Genomic DNA, 24,524 nt, shown 5'->3' with positions numbered 1-24,524 from the left:
CTTGCGATTTCACAGATAGCTCCTTCATGCTGCGGCGCCGGCTGGCTACTTGTGCCAGTGCACTCACTGCACTGTGCTGTCAGAAAAATGGTGTCAGTGAGGCCCTGACACTCTGAGCGGCCTCACATTGCACACACGGAGCTTGCAGCCCCCGGACATCCCGCATCTGCACCAGCTACTCCAGGTGAAGTGGGGCGATGCAGCACTGTCTACTGCTTACCTACAGCGGGAGCTGTGCAGCCCGGCCGGCTCCTGCTGGAAGGTAGTTGTCGGGTCTCGGTGGGGATTTGAGCGGGTCCCGGGTAGGGGGGGGGGGCGGCGGGCAGATCCGGAGCTGTACTCAGATCCGGAGCTGTACTCCCAGTCGCAGAGGAGGGTGCTGGCGGCAGGGCGGCAGTGGAGCCGGATGAGCGGGGCCAGTCTGTCAGCCCTGCAGCACAGATTCATGTGCTGGCGGGGAGCAGGATTCAAAGCGGGAGATGCTGCAGGCTGTGATTGGATGGAGACTACAGGAGGTGATTGGCCGAGGAAACAGCCAGTCACCTCCTGCATTCCGCTGACAGGCTTAACACATGCAAACACATATTCAGATGAGCGCGTCCTGTGGGACCCGCTCATCTTCTAAATGTGAGTCCCGGGCGGCTGTTTCTGGGTAAAATACGCGCCATAGCACGTTTTTGCGATCACTGACAAAAATGCACATGACACAATATGCACACACCGTAATGCCCCCTACACATTATGCCACACACCGTAATGCCCCCGACACATTATGCCACACACCGTAATGCCCCCGACACATTATGCCACACACCGTAATGCCCCCGACACATTATGACAGGAATCGCAATGCCCGTTATACATTATGCTACACACTGCAATGCCCCTGATACATTATAGCACATACAATGTCTGTGACACAGTATGACACACACCACAATGATCCTGAGATATTATACCACATACCACAATGCCCGTGACATAGTCTACAACACACCGTAATGCCAGATACATTATGACACACACTGCAATGTCCGTGATACATTATGCCACACACCGTAATGCCCATTACACATTAAGTTCTACAGTAAGGCTTCCAATTACTTTTAAATTACCTGCTCGTTGCCAGGGGTTTCATGCTCTTGGTTCCATGCACGGTGCCAGGATGTCATGCTCGTTGCCAGGGGTTTCATGCACTGGGTGTCATGCTCGTTGCTAGGGGGTAGTGCTGGTTGCTAGGGCCGTGCTCCCAGTGCCAGATATTCCCCCACAGTGCCAGGTATATGCACCCAGTGCCAGATATTCCCCCACAGTGCTAGGTATATGCACCCAGTGCCAGATATTCCCCCACAGTGCCTGCTTCCCCCCCCCAGTGCCAGGTATATGCCCCCAGTGCCGGGTATATGCCCCTTCAGTGCCAGGTATATTCCCCCAGTGCCAGGTATATGCCCCCCCAGTGCCAGGTATATGCCCCCAGTGCCAGATATTCGCCCACAGTGCCAGATATTCCCCCCCAGTGCCAGGTATATGCCCCCAGTGCCAGGTACATGCCCCCCCAGTGCCAGTTATATGCCCCCAGTGCCAGGTATATGCCCCCAGTGCCAGATATTCCCCCCCAGTGCCTGCTTCCCCCCCAGTGCCAGGTATATGCCCCCAGTGCCGGGTATATGCCCCCCCCAGTGCCGGGTATATGCCCCCCCCCAGTGCCGGGTATATGCCCCCCCAGTGCCGAGTACATACCCCCAGTGCCAGATATTCCCCCCCAGTGCCTGCTTCCCCCCCAGTGCCAGGTATATGCCTCCAGTGCCGGGTATATGCCCCCCCCCCAGTGCCAGGTATATGCCCCCAGTGCCAGGTACATGCCCCCAGTGCCAGGTACATGCCCCCCCAGTGCCAGGTATATGCCCCCAGTGCCAGGTACATGCCCTCAGTGCCGGGTATATGTCTCCAGTGCCAGATCTGCCCCCCCAGTGCCAGGTATATGTCCCCAGTGCCGGGTATATGCCCCAGTGCCTGCTCCCCCGGCCCCCCCCCTATGTGTTGGAGGGACACGAGCGCATCGCGCGTCTCTCCTGTGTCCCTCCTGGCTCTCCCCCGGCTTGTCTAATAAAGGAAGTGCCGTTCGTGAGCCAATCAGAGCTCACGAACGGCACTTGCTTCCTTAGACCGGCCGGGGGAGAGCCAGGAGGGACACAGGAGAGACGCGCGATGCGCTAGTGTCCCTCCAACAACATAGGGGGGGGCCGGGGGAGCAGGCACCGCAGGGAGGGAGAGCCGGAGAGGAGATCGCAGATTGACATGCGGACGCTCGTCCGCATGTCAATCTGTTCTAAATCAGTGGCGCCCCCGCAGCCCCTCGCCCCCAAGCCACCGCGAGGACTGCGGGGGCAGTAGTTACGCCACTGCATTAATATACTGTACCTTCCAATATTTTCCCCACTATAGATGTCAGGCTTACCGGTCTATAATTTCCAGGATTAGATTTAGTTCCCTTTTTAAATAGTGGCAAAAATAAAAATTGCGCAAATATATGTAGCCAAGATCTCTGAATTCTAATATTGTGTAGGATCTACATCTGGTTACTGATATCATTCAGGGTGCTGGGGGAAACAAAATGCTTTTTTTCTTACTTAGAAATGCCCGTACCTTGCAAGCACCTGACTGATATCACTAAGCTAATTGAGCATCTACCACTATATATATATGTCTGTTGTGAGAGGCAGATAGGATCCTGCATTAGGAGGAGGTGCAGGTCCTGAAATGCCATATGGAGCACTATGGGGTTGCTCCAAGGTAGGTAGCTCTTAGCTTAGATATATTAAGCAAGGAGCCATTATCATGCGGCTCCTTGCTGGTTAATCATAGACCCAGATTAGGGTAATGGAGGTGTGGGGTGCGATGCCCCTGGATTAGTTGGGCTGGATGGCTCTAGTGTGGCATACCTTTACATTCTATTAACACTTATCACTTACTAATTTCTTCACTAACACTATTTCTTAATTTTAATTACATCACATTATTTTTGTATCACTTTCTGTATATAGCTTCGGCTTCCTAACACTAATTTATTAGTTTTTTCACTGGTATGCTGCCCTGGGCTTTCTGGCTTATGCTGATTTTTGGGGTGCTGCACCCTGCCCCTAGATATAGTGCTAGGGACCCTCAATATACAGAGAGGCCTTGTTGCGGCTTTGGGGCTTATTCATACATTTGCGCAAATATATGTAACCCAGATCTCTGAATTCTAATATTGTGTAGGATCTAAAACTGGTTACTGGTATCATTCAGGGTGCTGGGAGAAAATATATATATATTTTTTGCTTAGTAATATCCCTCTCTTGCAAGCACCTGAGTGATATCACTAAGCTAATTGAGCATCCACCACTATATAAAGCCCTTAATATATATTCCAATATTTTCCCCACTATAGATGTCAGGTTTACTGATCTATAATTTCCAGGATTTGATTTAGTTCCCTTTTTAAATAGTGCTATTCGCCAGTCCCTGGGAACCATGCTTGTTGTAACTGAAGCTTTAAAGATTAAGAATAATGACAATGGCCTTGCTATCTCTGAGCTTAGCTCCATAAGAACCCTTGGGTACAGTCCATCAAGTCCCGGAGATTTATTAATCTTAATATTTTGTAGTCGCTCTTTGACTATTTCATCAGTTAAACACGTTAAATGTATTTTGGTCATTATCCTTACTGATATAGTGTCCTGTTTCCACCAGTTTTTACTCTCGAGTAAATACAGCCGAGAAGAATTTATTCAATATTTCTGCTTTTTCATTGTCACTATTTAACAATTCACCTAGTTCATATTTTAGGGGTCCTATGTTGTCTTTTTTTATCCTTTTAGCATTAATATACATAAAAAACTTTTTTCGGGTTCTCAATTAGTTTTTCATTTTCTATTTTAGCTGCTCTAATTTCCTTTTTGAATAATTTATTACATTCTTTGCAGCAGCGGAAGGACTCCATACTCCCATCATCATACTCCCAAAACTGGATCCAGGGACGCCAGGTTTAACAAATCTATGCCTTGTTGGTCTACTTATTCTGGGTAGACAATTGCACGTTTTTTATTTCCTGTTGATGAGGATTTGATACCAGAGTGTGAAGCACGGCGAGAGATGGAAGTACCATCCATTAAGGTCATAACCTTCTCCAATACATGTGAATATTGTCTACTGGAATTGTAGACTATTCCTTTTGGTACGAGTCTTCTCCATTTAAATGTACTTAAGAGTCTGCACTGTCACTGCAATATTACACTATTGTATTTATCTCTATTTTTAATATGTATGTTGTGATACAAGGTGCAAAAAGAAAGAAAAATTATATTTCCATTGGGAATTTCTGTTTATGGTGAAGTATACCAGCACCTGTGGACCGAATGGTGATATTGTTATGTGTAAAATTAAGCTTAGACATTCCTCTTCCCACCAATATACTGTATCTGCCCAATGCTATATGGTTTTGCCAATGGGAAATGTATTGCACTTCATACTGACAATTTTTGTACATACAAATATAATCCTCAGACAGCAAGTGTTATTTTATATCTCTATCTTTTACATTTTAGTCAGTCAATGGATGTTTCTACTAAACATTTTACATGCCACCTAACAGATATAGTTATACAGTACACATCCCTAGGCATATTACATTCTCCAGTTATGAGGAATCTCTAGCATGCTAGTCAGAAATTGGGATGATCAATAATGATCTTTGTACAGTGAAATAAAGGGCATATTTCTCAATATAGAAAATAAAAAAAATATGAACATTGCTTAATTTTCATGACTCAAATTTGGAGTGGATTAAGTGCTATCTTCTAACTGTGTACAGAAGCACCTGGTATTATTGCAATCAATGAAAATGAATCTTTTAAAAACCTTTAGATAATTGGAACTTAGCAATTGTTATCGGACATCCAGCAATCTTTATTTAATACAGTGCTTTTTCTGTCTAGGTTCTTTATAGGCTAAACAACTCTGCTCAGTGATAGAAATAAAGAACAGACAGAAGCGAAAAAGAAAATTGTGAAAATATTAAAGCTGAATAAATGCAGACAAAATAAATAACATGAAGGTGGGCACCAACCCTAAATGCATGTGTCAGCAATATGTGAAACACTGTTTATTTTAGGAATCCCCAAACTTGAATAATGTAGCAATTTTATAGCCCTATTTAGAGCGAAGGCAAGCAGGGCAGGTATATTTGTGACTTTCACAGCAGCAAGGGTTCCTAATGACAGCACAGATCTACTACAATCATAAACTTGTACTGTAAGTCTAAGACATAGTCATATATCTTACCATTGTCTTTGAGAGTTTTAAGGTCTTGACATAGAACATCATACTCTTCTTGTTTCTCCTTCATAACATGTTCTAAAAAGAAGTCAAAATGATACCCAACGGTAAAAAAAATGACATACATACATACATGAAGTTTGGAAGCAGCAGCGATGCATGAATATGATAATGCAGCACAGTGCTGCGTGTAATGATTGTATCATCATCGACTGGCTGCCACAGTTCCTACCAAGCTCCGTCTTCCGACCAAGATTCTGACCTTGCCACTTCCCCAAAATGACAGTGATACACTTCCGTTTAGGGAAATGGAGGCTCTTGCTACCCCCTCCCCACCCCCAAATGGCTGCAGACTGTCAATCTAATTACATATGCAACCCATAGTATATACAACGACGCAGGACTCGTACTGCACATGTGGGTTTGGTGCACGCGCAAAGTACCAGACATTGGTACTTTGCGACATGAGCCTCAGATCCAATGGGATCTAATTAAGGCCCATAATGTACTAGGTATTTAGGATTCGTTTTATTGTGTTGTTTCAAAGGAATTACAGTAGGTTTATATGGACACATATGTAGGAAAGGACATCTAGAGGATAATGAGCTTTATTTACTATCTTCACTGAAAGGAGTAAATCTTCCGTAATTTCATATCAGTTTAGCAGACATTAGCTTCTATCTTTCATGTGCAAGTTAAGGGGGGTACATACGGAGAGATCCGTGCTTAAGTTCTAAGCAATCTGACTAGATTGCATAGAAGTTAAGCACGGATCTCTCCGTGTGTATGCTCCATGGCAATAGCTATGCGCGGCCCCACGCTTCGCTGTCGCTGGTACTAGATTGGCCTGCATGCAGGCACAATCTAGCACATCGCTCATTTCACCGCTGGGTGAAATAAGCGTCCCCCCGCCACATCGTGCAGTGTGCTGAGCGGGGGGAGAGATGTGTGCTGAGCGGTCTGTGCTAGATCGCTCAGCACACCTCTCTGGGACACATCCCCCCCGTGTGTACTGACCTTTACTCAATCAAATGCAATTTTCAATTGTTGCTATTGATTTACTGTAGGTTTGCAACTTTGGGAAACAGTTGTAATTACCCCTCAGTTTAGAAAAAGAGGGTGCAACCAATAAAAGAAACAACTGCAAAATAGCGAAAATTTCCATACCTCCCAACTGTCCCAACTTAGACAGGACCGTCCAGGTTTCAGGAGGCTGCCCATTGTCCTGATGGGGACAGCTCTGTAGGGCAGATGGGAAAGTTGGGAGTAATGTACCGTTCATCACTGGTCTGCATAGCATGATTAATGGTGTTACAAAGCTTTGAGGATTTCATTTTGTTTTTATTATAATCGACATTACATGTTATTGTATGGATCTGAATGATGTATTTTTAATTTGGTTGGCAGTAAAATGAACAATTCTGACAGTCCTCGACACTCTTTCACAAAGTGTGTTGGTGCGATTGCATCATCACAGCATCATGCTCTACTGTTCAAAGCGGTCATTCCATGCATTTTACAGCAAAGACAGGGCCATAATGGGATAGTATCGGGATCCCAGCAGTCAGAATACAGACAGTGCCACCTCAACGCGCAGGATCCCGACACCTACTAGGTAAGTATACTACACCTAACCTCCTACCACCCCCACCCCCCTCCGCAACCTAAACCTAATCCTTTGCAGTGGTGCCTAAACCTAACCCACATCCCCACAGCATGAACCAAACCCTCCCACGCCACGCAGCCTAACCTTGACCATCCAATCCCTGGCAGCCTAATCCTAAACCTCCCCAGTGATGCCTATCCCTAGCCTTCCCTCCCTGCAGCCTAACCCTAACTCTCCCCCCGCCTCAGCCTAAACCTTACCCTCCCTGGTGGTGCCTAACCTAACCCCCCTCCCTGGGGATGCCTAAACCTAAATGAGTGCGGTTTAATAATATAATAAATGCTATGCTATTAGTAACTTGCACAGCAATGACAATAAAACATTTTAGAAATGATAAATTACCATTCTCATTAATTTCTGATTTTTTAATGAGCAAATCATCAGTCAGTTTGCGGATCTCATCATGAGCCATTTTCAATCTCTGGGCGGCTTCATTCAAATCTCTCTCAGTACATTCCCTAATTTTTCTTTCTTTATCAAGCTCCTCATCAAACGTCTGAAAAACAAATTTAATAGACACAATTAGTGCACGATACAATTTTTATTTTGATTCTGTAACTTTACATGCTCAATTAAATTGGGATACACAAATCAATATTTAAATTTTTCCCATCTGTTCAGGATTGCTTAAAAACCCATTCGCTAATAAATCTAAGTTACAGTAGCTGTCCTATCTGTAAAGCAACCCAGGACACAATGAATGGTCCTACTTAACTGTAAAGTAATCCAAGACAGGTTTGTGGCAGATCCTTCATATATGGAGAATGTAAACTTCCTATATGTTACGGAAACATATTAAACAACTCTTCAGCAGCTTAATTGTAGTGTGAAGATTTGTTCTCATTTTACAGACAAATGAAAGCAAAAGTCATCACAATACAAAAAGGTTTGTAAATCACTTGTCAACACTATTTCATTAACAAAACACAATACAAAAAGAAAAAAGCACACAGTACTGAATGCTTAATCCAACACCTGAATTTAGTAAAGCGGACAAAACGTGCTCGTCGTGTTACGTTACAGTCACCTCACCGATTCTCAAACAACTCATTACATAATTTTACACTATAAAATCCTCACCATTGAGCAATGTGTATGAAATCATGCTTTTCACACAGATCAAAGGATTAGTGATATACAATTAATTTGAATGGGAGATTTAAAAACATTAGCTCAGTCTTATGGAAAATATTTGTATTTCTCCATTTATAACTTCCATCTGTTTGATGGCTTTGTTCTTCTTTACAGAAGAATGACCTTATTATGAAACTACCGTATTCTCTATTTTTCAGAATGATAACCTGTTTAACCTACAGTACACTAAAAAGTATAACTGAAAAGGACACTAGATTTAGTGTATACCCATTCTCTACAGTAGAGACAGTTGTTTTATGGCACAACCATATTGCAGAGAATATTTGTATTTAATTGTAATCTGTGACATAACAGGCATGAACAGTGTACCTCGTGCCTCAGTAATATCACTGGTTCATTGTGAAGTAATAGGCCTTCATTTCTTCTTCAGCCTGAATATAGACGCCTCTACTATGGTTAGGTGCTACGGTAGCAGCAGAAAAGAAAGATGAATACTGCATTCTGGACAGATAGTAGTGGGAACATAGATGAGGGAAAGGATAAAAAGGAGGAAGCTGTAGTAGTCTAGGTGGGAGATAAAAGGAAAATGGAACTGGATGTATGGAGTAAACCTGTATCATGGTGTATATCAGTGACGTGCGGCAGTGGGGTGAGGCGGAGCCTTTCCTGTCATACTAACGTATTCGCCAGAGTTTTTACTATATAAAGTATATGAAAAATACAAAGAATATATTAGAAATATTTCCTTTGTATTATTCTCATCATTTTTATAGTCAAAATTCTGCAGCAAAAAGTCTACGGCAGATACGGCAGGTGAGGCAGTGCCTTATCCGCACATCTCTGATCAAAACTCTCCAAATTTCCAGCACTATATGCTGCTGCACCTGTGTATAATGCTCACATGAACCATTTGGCTCCTATATTGTGTGTAAATCTGGTTTTGGTACTAGCCAGTGCTTCCCGAGTCATTCACCTCACTACACGACCCCCTGCATATAGCTGGAGATGGTAGAGAGGCAGCTGGAAACAAATGCAGAGGTAAAAGAAGAAAATGTAGGAGAGGTAGGTTTAAGTGTCATCTGCAGAGAGGTATTAGTGGAGGCTAAAGAAGCATATACAGTTATGCTCATAAGTTTACATACCCTAGCAGAATTTGTGATTTTCTGGCCATTTGTCAGAGAATATGAATGATATCTCACAAACATTTCTTTCATCATGGTTAGTGATTGGGTGAAGCCATTTATTGTCAAACAACTGTGTTTACTCTTTTTAAATCATAATGACAACAGAAACTACCCAAATGACCCTGATCAAAAGTTTACATACCCCAGTTCTTAATACCCCCTTTAACATCAATGACAGCTTGAAGTCTTTTGTGATAGTTGTGGATGAGGCTCTTTATTTTCTCAGATGGTAAAGCTGCCCATTCTTCTTGGCAAAAAGCCTCCAGTTCCTGTAAATTCTTGGGCTGTCTTGCATGAACTGCATGTTTGAGATCTCCCCAGAGTGGCTCAATGATATTGAGGTCAGGAGACTGAGATGGCCACTCCAAAACCTTCACTTTATTCTGCTGTAGCCAATGACAGGTCGACTTGGCCTTGTGTTTTGGATCATTGTCATGTTGAAACGTCCAAGTACGTCCCATGCGCAACTTCCGGGCTGATGAGTGCAAATTTTCCTCCAGTATTTTCTGATAACATGCTGCATTCATCTTGCCATCAATTTTGACCAAGTTTCCAGTGCCTTTGTAGCTCACACATCCCCAAAACATCAGCGATCCACCTCCGTGTTTCACAGTAGGAATGGTGTACCTTTCATCATAGGCCTTGTTGACTCCTCTCCAAATGTAACGTTTATGGTTAAAAAGTAAAATTTTGGTCTCATCACTCCAAATGACTTTGTTCCAGAAGTTTTGAGGTTTGTCTCTGTGCTGTTTGGAGTATTGTAAGCGGGATGCTTTGTGGTATTTGCGTAGTAATGGCTTTCTTCTGGCGACTCGACCATGCAGCCCATTTTTCTTCAAATGCCTCCTTATTGTGCATCTTGAAACAACCACACCACTTTTTTTCAAACAGTCCAGTATTTCAGCTGAAGTTATTTGTGGATTTTTCTTTGCATCCCGAACAATTTTTCTGGCAGTTGTGGCTGAAATTTTTGTTGGTCTACCTGACCGTTATTTGGTTTCCACAGAATCCCTCATTTTCCACTTCTTGATTAGAGTTTGAACACTGCTGACTGGCATTCTCAATTGCTTGGATATCTTTTTATATCCCTTTCCTGTTTTATACAGTTCAATAAACTTTTCCCGCAGATCCTTTGACAATTCTTTTGCTTTCCCCATGACTCAGAAACCAGACACGTCAGTGCAGCACTGGATGAAAGATGCAAGGGTCTTTCAGGAGTCCAGAAACTCACTGACCTTTCATACACACACACACTGATTACAAGCAAACAGATCACAGGTGAGGATGGTTACCTTTAGTAGCCATTCAAACCCGTTTGTGTCATCTTGTGTGCATGTTATCAGGCCAAAATCTCCAGGGTATGTAAACTTTTGATCAGGGTCATTTGTGTAGTTTCTGTTGTCATTATGATTTAAAAAGAGTAAACACAGTTGTTTGACAATAAATGGCTTCACCCAACCACTAACCACGAGTGAAAGAAAAGTTTGTGAGTTATCATTCATATTCTCTGACAAATGGCCAGAAAATCACAAATTCTGCTAGGGTATGTAAACTTATGAGCAAAACTGTAAGTTCACCTAGAGAAAAGGTGCAAAGAAAGAAAAGTAGAGAGAATAAAGGAGCGATTAGAGAGGTAGGAGGTGAACCAGAAGACGATATCATTGTGAAAAGTTTCAAGGAATAAAGGGTGGTTGATTGTGTTGAAAGCGGCAAACAGATCAAGGAGTATGATCAGGGAAAAGTGACCCTTCGACTTAGCTAAAAACAGATCATTGGTCACTTTAGGAGGAAGAATGTAGAGGGAGGAAGTCTGATTGAAGACAGATGAGAAGATAATAAGCAAAGAGAAAAGCTGGTAAGGTGGCTGTAGACAAACTGTCCAAGTAATTTGGAAGCAAAGGGAAGCAGAGGAATGGGAAATATCTAGAGAGAAATAGGGTCAAGAAACTTTTTTTTAAATAAGAGATATGTGCGTACGTTTGTACAGATATGTCCTCATATCTTTGCTGCAGTCCAGCCAAATAGCCCCTCTTGGCACGCCAGGTCACGAGATTCTTCTAGCGCCAGGAGACCTTTTTTGCATAAAATGCCTTAGTCACAACGCAATCCAACTAGGCTGCACAAGGAGACTGTGCTGATTAATTTGACATATGACATTTGTATATCTGTGTGTGACTAAAGGTGTGTACACACGGTGCGATAGTACCTTGCGATTTTGACTATTGTCAAACTCACAAGGAAAGTTAGTACAAATTGCAAGGTGTTAGCCACCTTTCGATCCCAATGTGTGGTCCCGCGGGGTCGGTATCGTAAGATTAGATGGACTATGCAGGCAAGTAAATTTTGACTATATAGTACTAAAGTATAGGCAAAATTGGCACTTAGTCAAAATCGCACATAGCCAATATCGCAAGCACACTTAGTCAAAATCGAAGATAGCCAAAATCTCACCATGTGTATGCACCTTAAGTCTACGAATCTGTATACAAAGTGCTACAATGTAACTGTTGCAGCTTTTTTTCCAATACAAGTTATGTTCTGCTCCATATACAGACTCTTTCATATACAATAAACAAGAGTCATATAAAAAAACTAATCAGCACAGTCTCCTCGTGCGCCCTAGTCGCATTGCGTTACGAATACGGCGCATTTTCAGACAAAAAAAACAGCCAACATTAGAGTTGCATGTGACCTGGCGGCTGACTCACCCCAAGCATCTCGCGCTGCATGGCGTATTGTATGAAGACTGATGTATGAGGGTGCATCTGTAGGTGCACAGGAAGAAGGACCGGTTGAAGAGGTGAGATAAGGTCCGGCAAACATTGGGGGGGAAGGGAGATGAAGGTTAGATAATGGGTGGTGCTGTACGTTTGTCGAGAGGAGTTTTATTGACAGACGGTGATGATTTTGCTTTTAAAGAAGGTAGCAACATCATAAGCTATGAGGAAAGGAGGTAAATCGGGTAGTTTTGATGGGCAAAAAAAACCCCATATCAAGTGGCAGGAGCTGCTGCATCTAGAGCTTCAGAAACTGTGGTGTTGTAGAAAGAAGCTGTATCATTAGGGTAGGCAAGAGTAGAAATGATAGCAAGGACTGTTTCAAAGGAGGCTGCAAAATCAAGATGTACAGGTCACTTAAGTGTCGCTGTGTGCGGATAGGTTTGGGTGCATGTGGGAAGCAGAAAGAAAGATTAAGGGAAGGAAAGGAGATTGTGGTAAGGTTGAATAAGAAAAGCAAGAGATATCACAAAGATGGAAGAGCACAAGCATGAGGTCCGCAATGTGTGGGAGAGCCATAGAACAAACCGAAAATAGCTCATTTCTGTGCTAGCAAATATTAGCAATGGCAACTTAGAGGTGCAGAGTGTAAAGGACCCCTGATTTCCCCAGAAAACCCCACAAGGAGGTTTGTGCTTCACAGCTGGTTTATAAGCACACTGCAGCTTCTCCTGCTGTTCCTTGCCATGACAAACTAGTAACTTCTGAATGTGAAGTGCCAAATCTGTATTACAATGGGCCAGAGGAGCCTGGGTCTAATATACAACCAAACATTGAGATCACAGCAAGGCCAGATTAATCCTTTGGCGGAAAAGGGGCGGCACTTAAGAATGGGTGCCCTGGGGGATGGGGAGGTGCATATTAGATTGTGCATACTTCCCAGAATGACCCATTCCAGGAGGTAGAAAATGCTCTCTACCTGGACTTCCCTCTTAATATATGATTGGTTTCACCTGTGTTGAACTATTTAATTTATAGGGAAGGTAATTCAACACAGGTGATTGCAATCATAAATTAAGAGTGAAGTCCAGGTAGAGAGCATTTTGGAATGGGTCATGTTGGGAGGTATAGATTGTGTATATTAAATGTAAACCATTGGGGTTAGATTTAAACTAATAGTCTACTAATGCCTGAGTACTGTTTATTGTTCCGACTAATTAAGAGACAACTATTGTATTGTAGTGGAACAAAGACAACTTAAGCATCCTTAATGTGCTCAGGCCGGGGAGGGGGGGGGGGGGGGGCTGACAGAGGGGGGACCAGGGTACAGTATCCCCTGTGCCCCCACCTTAATCTGGCTATGGCTGACAGGTTCAGGAAACAAACAGTGCAGCTAAGAAGTGTTGAGCAAAATCCCAAATAGGTGAGTCAGCAAAGAAAAGAAAATAGAATCTGTCAGCTACAGCATGTGATACAAAGGAAAGTGAAATTGTACTGCAGCAATTATACCAAACATCCACAAATTAGCAGTTCCAGGTGTGTGAGGAACTAGCATGCAGTTGGAAATCATGGTCAGTGAGGGTCTGGTCTGAACACCAATAGGAGTTGTCAGTAATAGCAGACCCTCCAACATGACCCACCCCACTAGGTACAAAATGCTCTGTTTCTGGACTTCCCTCTTAATTTATTATTGCAATCACCTGTGAAGAAACAGCTTTCTTATCATTTAACTAGTTCAACACAGGTGATGGAAATCATAAATTAAGAGGGAAGTCCAGAAACGGAGCATTTTGTACCTAGTGGGGCGGGTCATGTTGGAGGGTCTGCAATAGCAGGTTACTGACAGTAAAAGGGAACTAATAATTTCATAAAACTAGATAAACTGATGAGACAGAATGAAGTGGCAGAGTAAGCTAAACATATCACTAACAATTTCTAAAGTATTTTTTTATTTATTCATTTTGAACATAATGAACCTGCTATACAAATAGTCATCACGATTTCACTATAACAATGACAAGCATTGAAAAAAGATTCAACAAAGTATGAAAAAAAAAAGGGGAAATACTCAATGCTGCACAACCATATGGTTAGTGCAAAATATTGTTAGTTGGTGAATTTGTAGTTTTGTGTGTTAGTGATAAAATTAGAAAAAGTATTAAATATCCATAACAGGAACATACTGAACAGTCAGCAAACAGCCTGTCTGCGTTTTTATGAGTCCCAAACAACTTCTTCCACGATTTCTGAATAGAGGACAGCGGTTCCTTCAGAAAAAAACATTTTACATGATTAACTTTAAAATATATATATTAAAAAAAAAAAGTATGAAAAGGTCTTTTGTTATGTAATAAGTATAGATATTTTGTCCCTTTTATTGTACATGTGCAATATATATCCTAAACTGAAAAACTATCATGACAGCCCCCAGGAAGTTAAGGCCGAGTTTGGAAAATTTAAGCCATAAAATAGGATTTTAATACCTACCGGTAAATCCTTTTCTCTTAGTCTGTAGAGGATGCTGGTGACTCCGTAAGGACCATGGGGGTATAGACGGGATCTGCAGGAGACATGGGCACACTATAAGACTTTGAATGGGTGTGGACTGGCTCCTCCCTCTATGCCCCTCCTCCAGACCTCAGTTAGAAAACTGTGCCCAGGGAGATGGACATTTCGAGGAAAGAATTTATTGTTTAAACACGGTGAGTGTCAAACCAGCTCACACCACGAACATACCGCAGAACGTGGCATTCAATAGAATACCAGCAAACGACATGAACAACACACAGCCGCATGCTGTGAGAATATGTAACACAACCAGTGTGTCAACACCACCAATAATAAGACACCGCATGCCATGTCATGCACAACGTCAGCAACAGCCGGACAAAAAAGAAACACCACAAGAGTGTAACCATAACCAATAACTGCAGATACAGTACGCACTGGAACGGGCGCCCAGCATCCTCTACTGACTAAGAGAAAAGGATTTACCGGTAGGTATTAAAATCCTATTCTCTCATACGTCCTAGAGGATGCTGGGGACTCTGTAAGGACCATGGGGTTTATACCAAAGCTCCAGACCGGGCGGGAGAGTGCGGACGACTCTGCAGCACCGACTGAGCAAACATGAGGTCCCCAGCAGCCAGGGTATCAAACTTGTAGAGCTTAGCAAAAGTGTTTGAACCCGATCAAGTATCCGCTCGGCAAAGTTGAACCGCCGAGACTCCTCTGGCATCCGCCCAAGAAGAGCCCATCTTCCTAGTAGAATGGGCCTCCACTGACTTTGGCAACGGCAATCCAGCCGTAGAACTAGCACGCCGAATCGCATCACAGATCCAGCGTGTAACAGACTGCATGCTGGGAGCATCCCGGACAAACAGAGGCTCTGTTTCCCCAATCTGAGCCAAATTGGCGACATAAATATTCAAGGCCCTAACTACATCGAGAGACTTTGAATTAGCCAATGCTTGAGTAACCACAGGCATCAAAATAGGCTGGTTTCTGCGAAACACCGAAGCCACTTTTGGCAGAACTATTATCCAAATTCTCAATTCCGCTCTATCCACATGGAAGATCAAACAGGGCCTCTTGTGCGACAAAGCCGCTACTTCCGACACCCGCCATGCGGACGCCAAGGTCAATAGCATGACCACTTTCCAAGAGAGAAATTGTAACACAACCTTTCATAAAGGTTCCAAGCAGTGTGACACAAGATAAACGCAAGACCACGTCAAGGTCCCACAGTGCCAATGGGGCACAAATGGAAGTTTGATGTGCAGTACTGCTTTCACGAAAAACTGAACTTCCGGAAAGGTGGCCAATTCTTTTTTTTTTTTTTTAAGAAAATTTACAAGGCCAACACTGCACTGAAATGGAGCCTTACTTTAGGCCTGCATCCACACCTGCCTGCAAAGAACGGAGAAGAACGATCCAGCTGAAAGTCTTCCGTAGGAACCTTCTTGGATTCACACCAAGACACATATATACGCCAAATATGGCGGTAAGGCTTTGCCGTTACTTCTTTTCTAGCCTGAAGAAGTGTGGAAATGACTTCACTGGGAATACCCTTTCGGGCTATGATATGGCGTTCAACCGCCACGCCGTCAAATGCAGCCGCGGTAAGTCTTGATACACGCCCTGATCTTGCTGTAACCGTTCCTCACGTAGAGGAAGAGGCCAGGGATCTTCTATGAGTAAATATTGAAGAACTGGATACCAAGCCCATCTTGGCTAGACCGGAACAATGAGTATCGCCTGAACCTTTGTTCTTCTAACGTTTATCACCTTCAGAAAGAGTGAAAGCGGAGGGGACACATAAACCAACTGAAAACACCCCAGGTATCACGAGGGCGTTCACTGCTATAGCTTGAGTGTCCCTTGACCTGGAACAATATCCCTGAGGTCTCTCATTGAGGCGAGACGCCAACATGTCCAATTGAGGCACTCCTCAAAGACTTGTCACTTCTGTGAAAACTTCTCGATGACGACTGTAATTCTTCTTATGGAGATCGCGTCTGCAGAGGAAATCTATTTCTCCCTCGTTCACATCCGGAACGAAGACTGCTAAAATAGCGTTTACCAGTCTTTTCACCCAGCGGAAAACTTTTGCGGCTTCTGCCCTTGCGGCTTTGCTCCTTGTTCCGCCCTATCGGCTCACTTACACCACTGCTGTCAAGTCGTCTTACAGAATCAAGCCGGCAGATCACGAAGAATATGTTCGTTGAAAATAGCTCTTAATTCAAGAAAACTTATTGCAGACAAGCTTCCCAGCTTGACCTTTTCTTCTGGAAATACTTCCCTTGCAAGAACTGCTCCCCAGCCTCGGAGATCTGCATGCATGGACACCAGGATCTAATCCTGGATCCCGAACCTTCATCCCTCTAGGAGGTGAGAACTGAGAAGACACCTCAGGAGTGATATCCTGGCCATTAGGATTATATTCTGGTGCATGTGCAGGTGAGACCCGGACCACAATTTCAACTGGTCCCGTGAAAACCACTCTGGCATTTGACCTGCTCACCGAAAAGGCCTCTTAGGCCGCACCCATCTTCTTCATCAACGGAACATATCGATGGATTGTCACTGCAAATCTGATCCGACTCCGGATCCTCAGACCTCTTTCCACAGGAAAACACAGAACCTCAACCGTTCAGTATCTACTCTGATACCCACCTCCGACATCTACGTAGTTGGGAACAACATCCATTCCCTGTGTTGGAGAACAGTCAGAGAAACAACGATTTGCACCACTTTATTTCTTGACCTCGCCTTAATCAGGAGAGTGTCTCAGTACAGAATAACAATGGCTATTACTATTGAAAGAATACCATCCTACTGTCATCACACCAGTGAAATGGCAAAGACAATCTCTGATATCAATCCAGGTAAGCTGAATGCGGAGAAAAACACATTTAAACCCTTTTCTACCTCTACGTGCTGGAGCTCCCTGGCCTGAGAGATTTCATCCTGTAATTTTTTTGTTTTTTTCCCCCTTTTACAGGGACAACAGGACAATGTCCTGAACCAGACGCAACTCTAGTATGGTGTCGCGTACTAGCTCCCCTTCCAGAGGGGAATCTGTAAGCTCTATTTGAAAAATCAGTAAGGGGAATTATCTGTAAACTCCAGTATGTCCCCCTACGGATTCTATTATTAACTCACAGGCCCAAGTCCATTCCCGGACTGACTGAAGAGTATTAGACGAGTTCCCACCGGTGTGGGCTCCAGCCAGGTAAACCCAGCGACATGCGGTGAATGTGGTAGAAACAGAAAACGACATCTGCTTCTGCGAACCTAACAAGGCTGCAGAACTCTTACCTTTTCACCTTCCACTATCTGCACAGAAAGGGAAAAAAGAACGGTATAGAACCGGTTAAAATAACTGCATCCCACAACAGAATGCGTCACCAACCGTTGTGAGGGAATCTAACTCACGAAGGGAGACTTACCAGTGGTATCCGCCGAGGTCGACTTATCTCTCGGAGTCAGCATCAGCATTTCTTGCCATGTTATAGAGACAACTCAACATAAGAAACATCCCCACTCTCTTTAGGGTAATTCTATCGGATGCTTTTCCGAATATAAACACACACACACACACACACACACACACACACACACACACACACACACACACACACACACACACACACACACACACCATACATATAAGCGGATTGTCTGAAACCGTCGGGTCCCTAGTGACATTAATGTGTTCTGAATGTGTAGGACCATGTACTGAAAGCCCCAGTTGTGGATCTAACAGGAAACCTTATGGTCGACAGAAACCTAGTATTCGTCGACAACAGGGAGTAGTAACCAGGCAAAATAACCAACTGGCAACCCCGAGAGGTCCGAGGGAAGTATACCTATATAATCTTTATAACACTCCCCCACACCTACTACCATATCTGTGCTCGAGCTACAGGCCCAATAAACCGTACCATACCTATACATATAAATATATATACAGGTATAAGGCAGTTACAGCATGTTAATTTACACTCAATAATAACAGTTGGTGCCGACAGGGTCACCCACATACCAATGTGTCTCCCATACAGTGTTTACCTTTGACAAGCAAACAACTACCGAACTGCTGACACTGCATCTACTGACCCAAGTACTAACAGGCGTCGGCGATGCCGACAGCGATCCCCATAACTGTTTGTGACAGAGCACTCACGCCTGTCGACATATGTTGACTAAAAAGCTATAGTGGGTATAACTGACCAGGGAACACACAGAAATATATGCACAACACACAGATTACAAGCCCATTTATCTAAAACAGTGTTATATTGTCGTCTATATAGCACTAAACACTGTGCCCCCCACGTCACTGTTTTCAATGCTATGGCGGGGACATGGAGAAAAATGGCGCTGAAACGTGCTGTGAGGGCTAAGCCAAGCCCCGCCCCTTCTTGGCGCGCTTCAGCCCGCTATCAATATAGCGTTTTATATGCCGGCGGGGGTCCCTAAACAGTGTCTACACACTGTATACATGCGTTGCCACCCTTAAAAAAGGTATATACTGCTGCCCAGGGCGCCCCTCCCTGCGCCCTTGTAAAGCCGTCGGCGCGGGAGCAATGTCGCGCAGCGCGAGCCCTGTATTATACTGGCGAGGGTTACGGTACACGGTGCCCGGGCACCGAATATGGGTCCTCTGCCAGTTTTGAGACCATCAGTAACTTGCTGCCCAGGGCGCTCCCCCCCAGCGCCCTGCACCCAGAGAGTGCCGTTGGTGTGTGGGTGCATGGAGCGCAGCGCGACCGCTGCGCTGTACCTCCGTTACTTAAGTCTTCTGCCGTCACTGAAGTCTTCTGATCTTCCTATACTTACTCGGCTTCTTTCTTCTGGCTTCTGTGAGGGGGGTGACGGCGCAGCTCCAGGAACAAGCAGCTAGGCGCACCAAGCGATCGAACCCTCTGGAGCTAATGGTGCCCAATAGCCTAAGAAGCAGAGCCCTTGAACTAAGAAGAAGTAGGTCTGACTTCTCTCCCCTCAGTCCCACGATGCAGGGAGACTGTAGCCAGCAGGTCTCCGTGAAAATAAAAAAGCTAACAATAAAGTCTTTAGAGAAACTCAGTAGAGCTCCCCTAGTGTGTGTCCAGTCTGTCCTGGGCACAGAGTCTAACTGAGGTCTGGAGGAGGGGCATAGGGGGAGGAGCCAGTTTACACCCATTCAAAGTCTTATAGTGTGCCCATGTCTCATGCGGATCCAGTCTATACCGCCATGGTCCTTACGGAGTCCCCAGAATCCTCTAGGACGTATGAGAAATATAAATAATCACTTTAATAGATGTCGGCTACATTACATATTCATTTTTTTTGTTCCTGTTATGTACTAATGAAAAAAAAAGTGCTTTGTTTTTTTATTTATTTATAACAACCAACTATACACATGTTCATAAAAAATCATGTATAAAACAATCGAAATCAGCGGTTCTCAAACTGTGGGTCGCACTCAAGTGCGTAGCTATAGTAGGTGCAGGTAGCTTTCCCTGCACAAAGCCCACCACTTACCCTTGCCTGGTCAGGCTTCACTGATGCTTGGAGTATAGGCGTGGCTGTGGTCCGGTGATGACTCGTCACAGCCACGCCTCCAGCAGTGCAGTCCCTATCATATGGTAACTGTTGCGGCTGCTCCTCTGTCCTGTGCGGCTGACTCTATGGTGCTGGTGCCGCAGGAGGTGTAGGCGCTCTGCTCAGCAGTTGGACCCACTGACTCTATGGTAGTGTGTGTACATAGTGCATGCTGGGCAATGTCATCCCTGTGTAAACGTCGGTTTACGTACAGGACTAAAAGCAACACTTTAAAAAGACATTTCATACACTTTAAATGGAGCCGCTGCGGCCGCTATACCAAATCCTCAACCTACGTACTTATTACACCATTAGCGTACAGAGCCCCGTACCGTGTACGTACTTTGCGTACAAACACCGTGCTGGCTGTACAAAGTACACTCAGTGCGTACACACCCAAAGATACTCCGTGAGCCCTTAACAGCTACACATGTGATAGTAATACACTTATAACCTTAGCAGGGAAAGGAAAACACGACACCAGTTTGTATTTAAAATGCCGGGTTCAGACACCACAACATATTATTACTGAAAGGGGGTTACAATAACAAAGCAATACAATACAATAGAATAATGGCTACAGTCAATGGTACATACGTGTTTGGTTTTGTCGCCTGCGCTTCACCAAGCAAAAAACTGATCTGACTGAGTCAGTGGGTGGGACTATATGGTGAAGGCACCAATGCATCCTGGGAGGCCAGAAAGCTTGTGACCGTGTTGGTGCCATTTTCGCTGTCGCTCGACAATATCCCAATGTTATCCTGTGGATAATCCTGTGGACCCAGCCAGAGAAATTTAATTTCTTGTCCACCGGTCTCCCACCCCGCAATTCGAGTACCTCATGTATTGCTAAAGGGTATGGTCCTAATCCTGACTTACTCTGACCTTGAGGTACTTGTGAGCACACCCAGCATTCTGTCTGGTTTAAGACCTTACCCAGTAGTGAGTGCTAATCACTCAACGGATGGCGGTCCATGTCGATATTAAGGTTGGACTGACATCTCTGGATGCACCCATCCTCTACTATATTCTCACAATTCCTACAAATACAATATTCATCAGACAATAACTCTTCACAGTGCCTCCGAGCTCCCTGACTACCAGAGCGCTTACTGATACCAGCCTTTACTCGAGTGATGTGCTGCTCCTGAGATGCTACAAATTCATACTCACCATCAGAACCCATTCCAGATCCCTGCTCGACTTCTCTGGGACCCTCACCAAAACAAACTGTCCTGACCAAAAACAGAATTACTAACAGAACCCGAAACGCAGTCTCTTGTGATCGATCCATTTCGTTAGGGGAAAGGAGGAAAATAAGAAGGAGAAAAGAAAGGAAAATACAGGGGGAGGTGAAAAAAGAAAATGGTGCGACAACCGTTCTAGATGTTCTAGATCTGTGCTCAGATGCCCTTCAACAGTCCTGCCTCTCAACTTTACCGGAGCAAACACTCCAGTGATACGAGATTCTCTACACTCTGCTCTTTGTCACGAGTTCTCTCCGGGTCAGCGACCTTCCTGCAGTGGGACGAGTGGACCCAAGTCTCTATTTCGGCGACCTTCAATGCGGTCGTGCTGGTTAACAAGACTTGGTATGGTCCTTCCCACCTGTCTATGAGGCAAACTGAGCTTAAGAAATTTCGAATCATCACATAATCCCCAGGCTCAATGTCATGACAACTACTGTTCGGTAGGTCAGGAATCACCAGCTTTAAATTTCTTTGTTGATTTCTCAGCTGCTGGCTCATCCCAACCAAATATTTCACAGTCACTTCATTATTACATTTCAAATCATCCTGGGGGTCTATCATTACATGAGGTTGTCGACCAAAAAGAATTTCAAAGGGTGATAAGTTAAGTGGAGACCTGGGAGTGTTTCTGATGCTGTACAACACTAGTGGCAAAGCTTCTGGCCACAACAATCCAGTTTCAGCCATTACTTTGCTCAGCTTGTTCTTAATAGTGCTGTTCACTCTCTCTACCTTTGCATTCGCCTGTGGCCGGTACGGAGTATGCAGCTTGCTCTTAATTCCCATCAGATTGCACATGACCTGAAAGACTTCACCTGTAAAATGGGTACCCCTGTCACTTTCAATCATTCTAGGGATACCATATCTACACACATATTCCTGCACAATTTTCTTTGCAGTGAACGTAGCAGTATTTGTGGCAGCAGGGAACGCTACTACCCAGTTGGAAAATACATCAATACAAACTAACACATATTTCAAATTCCTACAGGGTGGTAACTGTATGAAATCGATTTGTATTACCTGAAAAGGTCCGTCTGTAGGAGGGATATGGGATGGCTCTGTTGGTATTGTCTTTCCAATATTCTTCCTCAAGCAAGTAAAACATGTCATTGCTCTCTTACCTGCATAAGAAGAGAATCCTGGAGCACACCAGCAGGCTCTTACCAACTTGCACATACCCTCTTTGCCCAGATGAGTCAGACCGTGTGCCGCCTCAGCTAGGCTTGGAAGATATGCTCTGGGGGCCACCGGCTTACCGTGTCCACCTGTCCACAGTCCTGAGGACTACTGGCCATACCCCTTTGCCCTCCAGACTGACTTTTCCTGCAGGGAACACAAATTTTGCATTTCGATTAATTGTTGTGTGTTGATCGTGTTAAATGTCATCAGTGATGTGATGTTCGTTTATATGGGGGTGCTTGCTGCTGATTTAGCAGCTTCATCTGCCCGGCTGTTACCAAGTGAAATTGGGTCTTGGTTGTAAGTGTGTGCTTTGCACTTGATAACAGCCACTCTGTCTGGTTCCTGTATTGCTGTCAAAAGCCTTTTGATGTGGGACGCATGCGCTACAGGTGTGCCAGCTGCTGTCATGAAATTTCTGAGGCGCAATAGGGCCCCAAAATCATGCACCACTCCAAAGGCGTACCTAGAATCTGTGTATATATTAGCTGACTTACCTTTGGCCAATTCACATGCTCTTGTTAGGGCGAACAACTCAGCAACTTGTGCTGAGTGCGGTGGGCCCAGGGGTTCAGCTTCTATGATACCTTCGTCATCTACAACTGCATATCCAGTACACAAGTCTCCCGATTCTGTCTGTCTGTGGCAACTACCGTCCGTGTAGAAGGTAAAGTCTACTCCTTCCAGTGGGTTGTCACTGATGTCAGGTCTCGCTGTGAAAGTCTGATTCAGGTATTACATACAATCATGCTTATCAGTGTCTGCACTAAATCCTCCTTCACCATCATTCTCATCCTCCACCCTTTGTGCCTGTCCAGGCACACTTGGCAAGTAAGTTGCAGGATTTAGTGAGCTGCATCTCTTAATGGTGATGTTTACCAGGGCCATCAGTGATAATTCCCACTTTGTAAACTGAGCAGATGAGACATGTCTGGTTTGGGCTGAGTTTAGTAAGGCTGACACTGCATGAGGTGTATGAATGGTCAGGTCATGCCCTAACACTACGTCCTCGCTTTTACTTACCAGCAAAGCTATAGCTGCAACACTTCGCAAGCAAGTGGGGAGAGACCGTGCTATAGTGTCCAACTGTGCACTGTAGTAAGCTACCGGTCTGCTGGCATCACCATGTCTCTGAGTTAAAAACCCTGCCGCGCACCCAGCACTTTCTGTACCTTACAATTCCAAGGGCTTCTTATAATCTGGCATACCTAATGCAGGTGCCTGTGATAGGCACTGTTTGAGTCTCTCAAACGCCAGTTCGGACTCATCTGTGTGAGAGATACGTTCTGGTTTGTTCGAAGAGACCATTTCTTGCAACGGTAAAGCCAGTATAGAGAACCCTGGAATCCAGTTTCGACAGTACCCACACATTCCAAGGAAAGTGCGGATCTGTTGCTGAGTTTGTGGCAGTGTCATGTCGCGAATCGCCTGTATTCTATCAGCAGTGAGGTGTCTAAGTCCTTGAGTCAAGCAATGTCCCAAATATTTGACCCTGGTCTGGCACAACTGCAACTTATCCATTAAAACCTTATGTCCCGTTTGGGAGAGATGAAACAGAAGCTGTTTTGTGTCTTTCAAGAACGATTCGAGTGAGTCAGAACACAACAATAAGTCATCAACATACTGTATTAGTACTGATCCACTCTCAGGTTGAAAGGATTGTAAACAGTCATGCAAAGCATGGGAGAAAATACTTGGGCTGTCAATGAAACCTTGGGGGAGACGAGTCCAGGTGTACTGTACTCCCCTGTATGTAAAAGCAAAAAGGTACTGGCTGTCAGGGTGAAGAGGGACAGAAAAGAAAGCAGAACAGAGGTCAATGACGGTGAAGAATTTTGCAGTAGAGGGAATTTGCATGAGGATGACAGCTGGATTTGGCACTATGGGGAATTGGCTCTCAACTATCTTGTTTATCCCCCTTAGATCCTGCACTAGCCTGTAACCCCTCCCCCCACTCTTTTTCACAGGGAAGATGGGACTATTGGCGGTGCTGGACGTCCTGACTAGGATGCCCTGCTGTAGCAGC

The 24,524-nt window shown here is 44.5% G+C and overlaps 1 protein-coding gene across 6 annotated transcripts in view; it reads right to left on the bottom strand.

Annotated features, from left to right (window-relative positions):
* The window catches only part of CCDC30 (coiled-coil domain containing 30), a 687,183-nt gene that overhangs the window by 440,678 nt on the left and 221,981 nt on the right, over positions 1-24,524 (bottom strand). For 5 of the 6 annotated variants that reach the window (XR_010188622.1, XM_063942948.1, XM_063942949.1 and 2 more), the window contains 3 exons: positions 14,162-14,245; positions 7,325-7,478; positions 5,323-5,394 (listed from right to left, as the gene is read on the bottom strand). Coding sequence is in view for 5 of the 6 variants with exons in the window: in XM_063942948.1 (XP_063799018.1) it covers positions 5,323-5,394; positions 7,325-7,478; positions 14,162-14,245 (310 nt within the window). In the remaining variant the exon portion in view is untranslated. The remainder of the gene's footprint in view (positions 1-5,322; positions 5,395-7,324; positions 7,479-14,161; positions 14,246-24,524) is intronic. The other variant, XM_063942947.1, reaches the window with a different exon arrangement.

The sequence above is a fragment of the Pseudophryne corroboree genome, chromosome 10, assembly GCF_028390025.1.
Source record: "Pseudophryne corroboree isolate aPseCor3 chromosome 10, aPseCor3.hap2, whole genome shotgun sequence".
NCBI lineage: Eukaryota > Metazoa > Chordata > Amphibia > Anura > Myobatrachidae > Pseudophryne > Pseudophryne corroboree.
The sequence above is the reverse complement of the archived record's forward strand: the minus strand, read 5'-3'. Positions and strand labels throughout refer to the sequence as shown.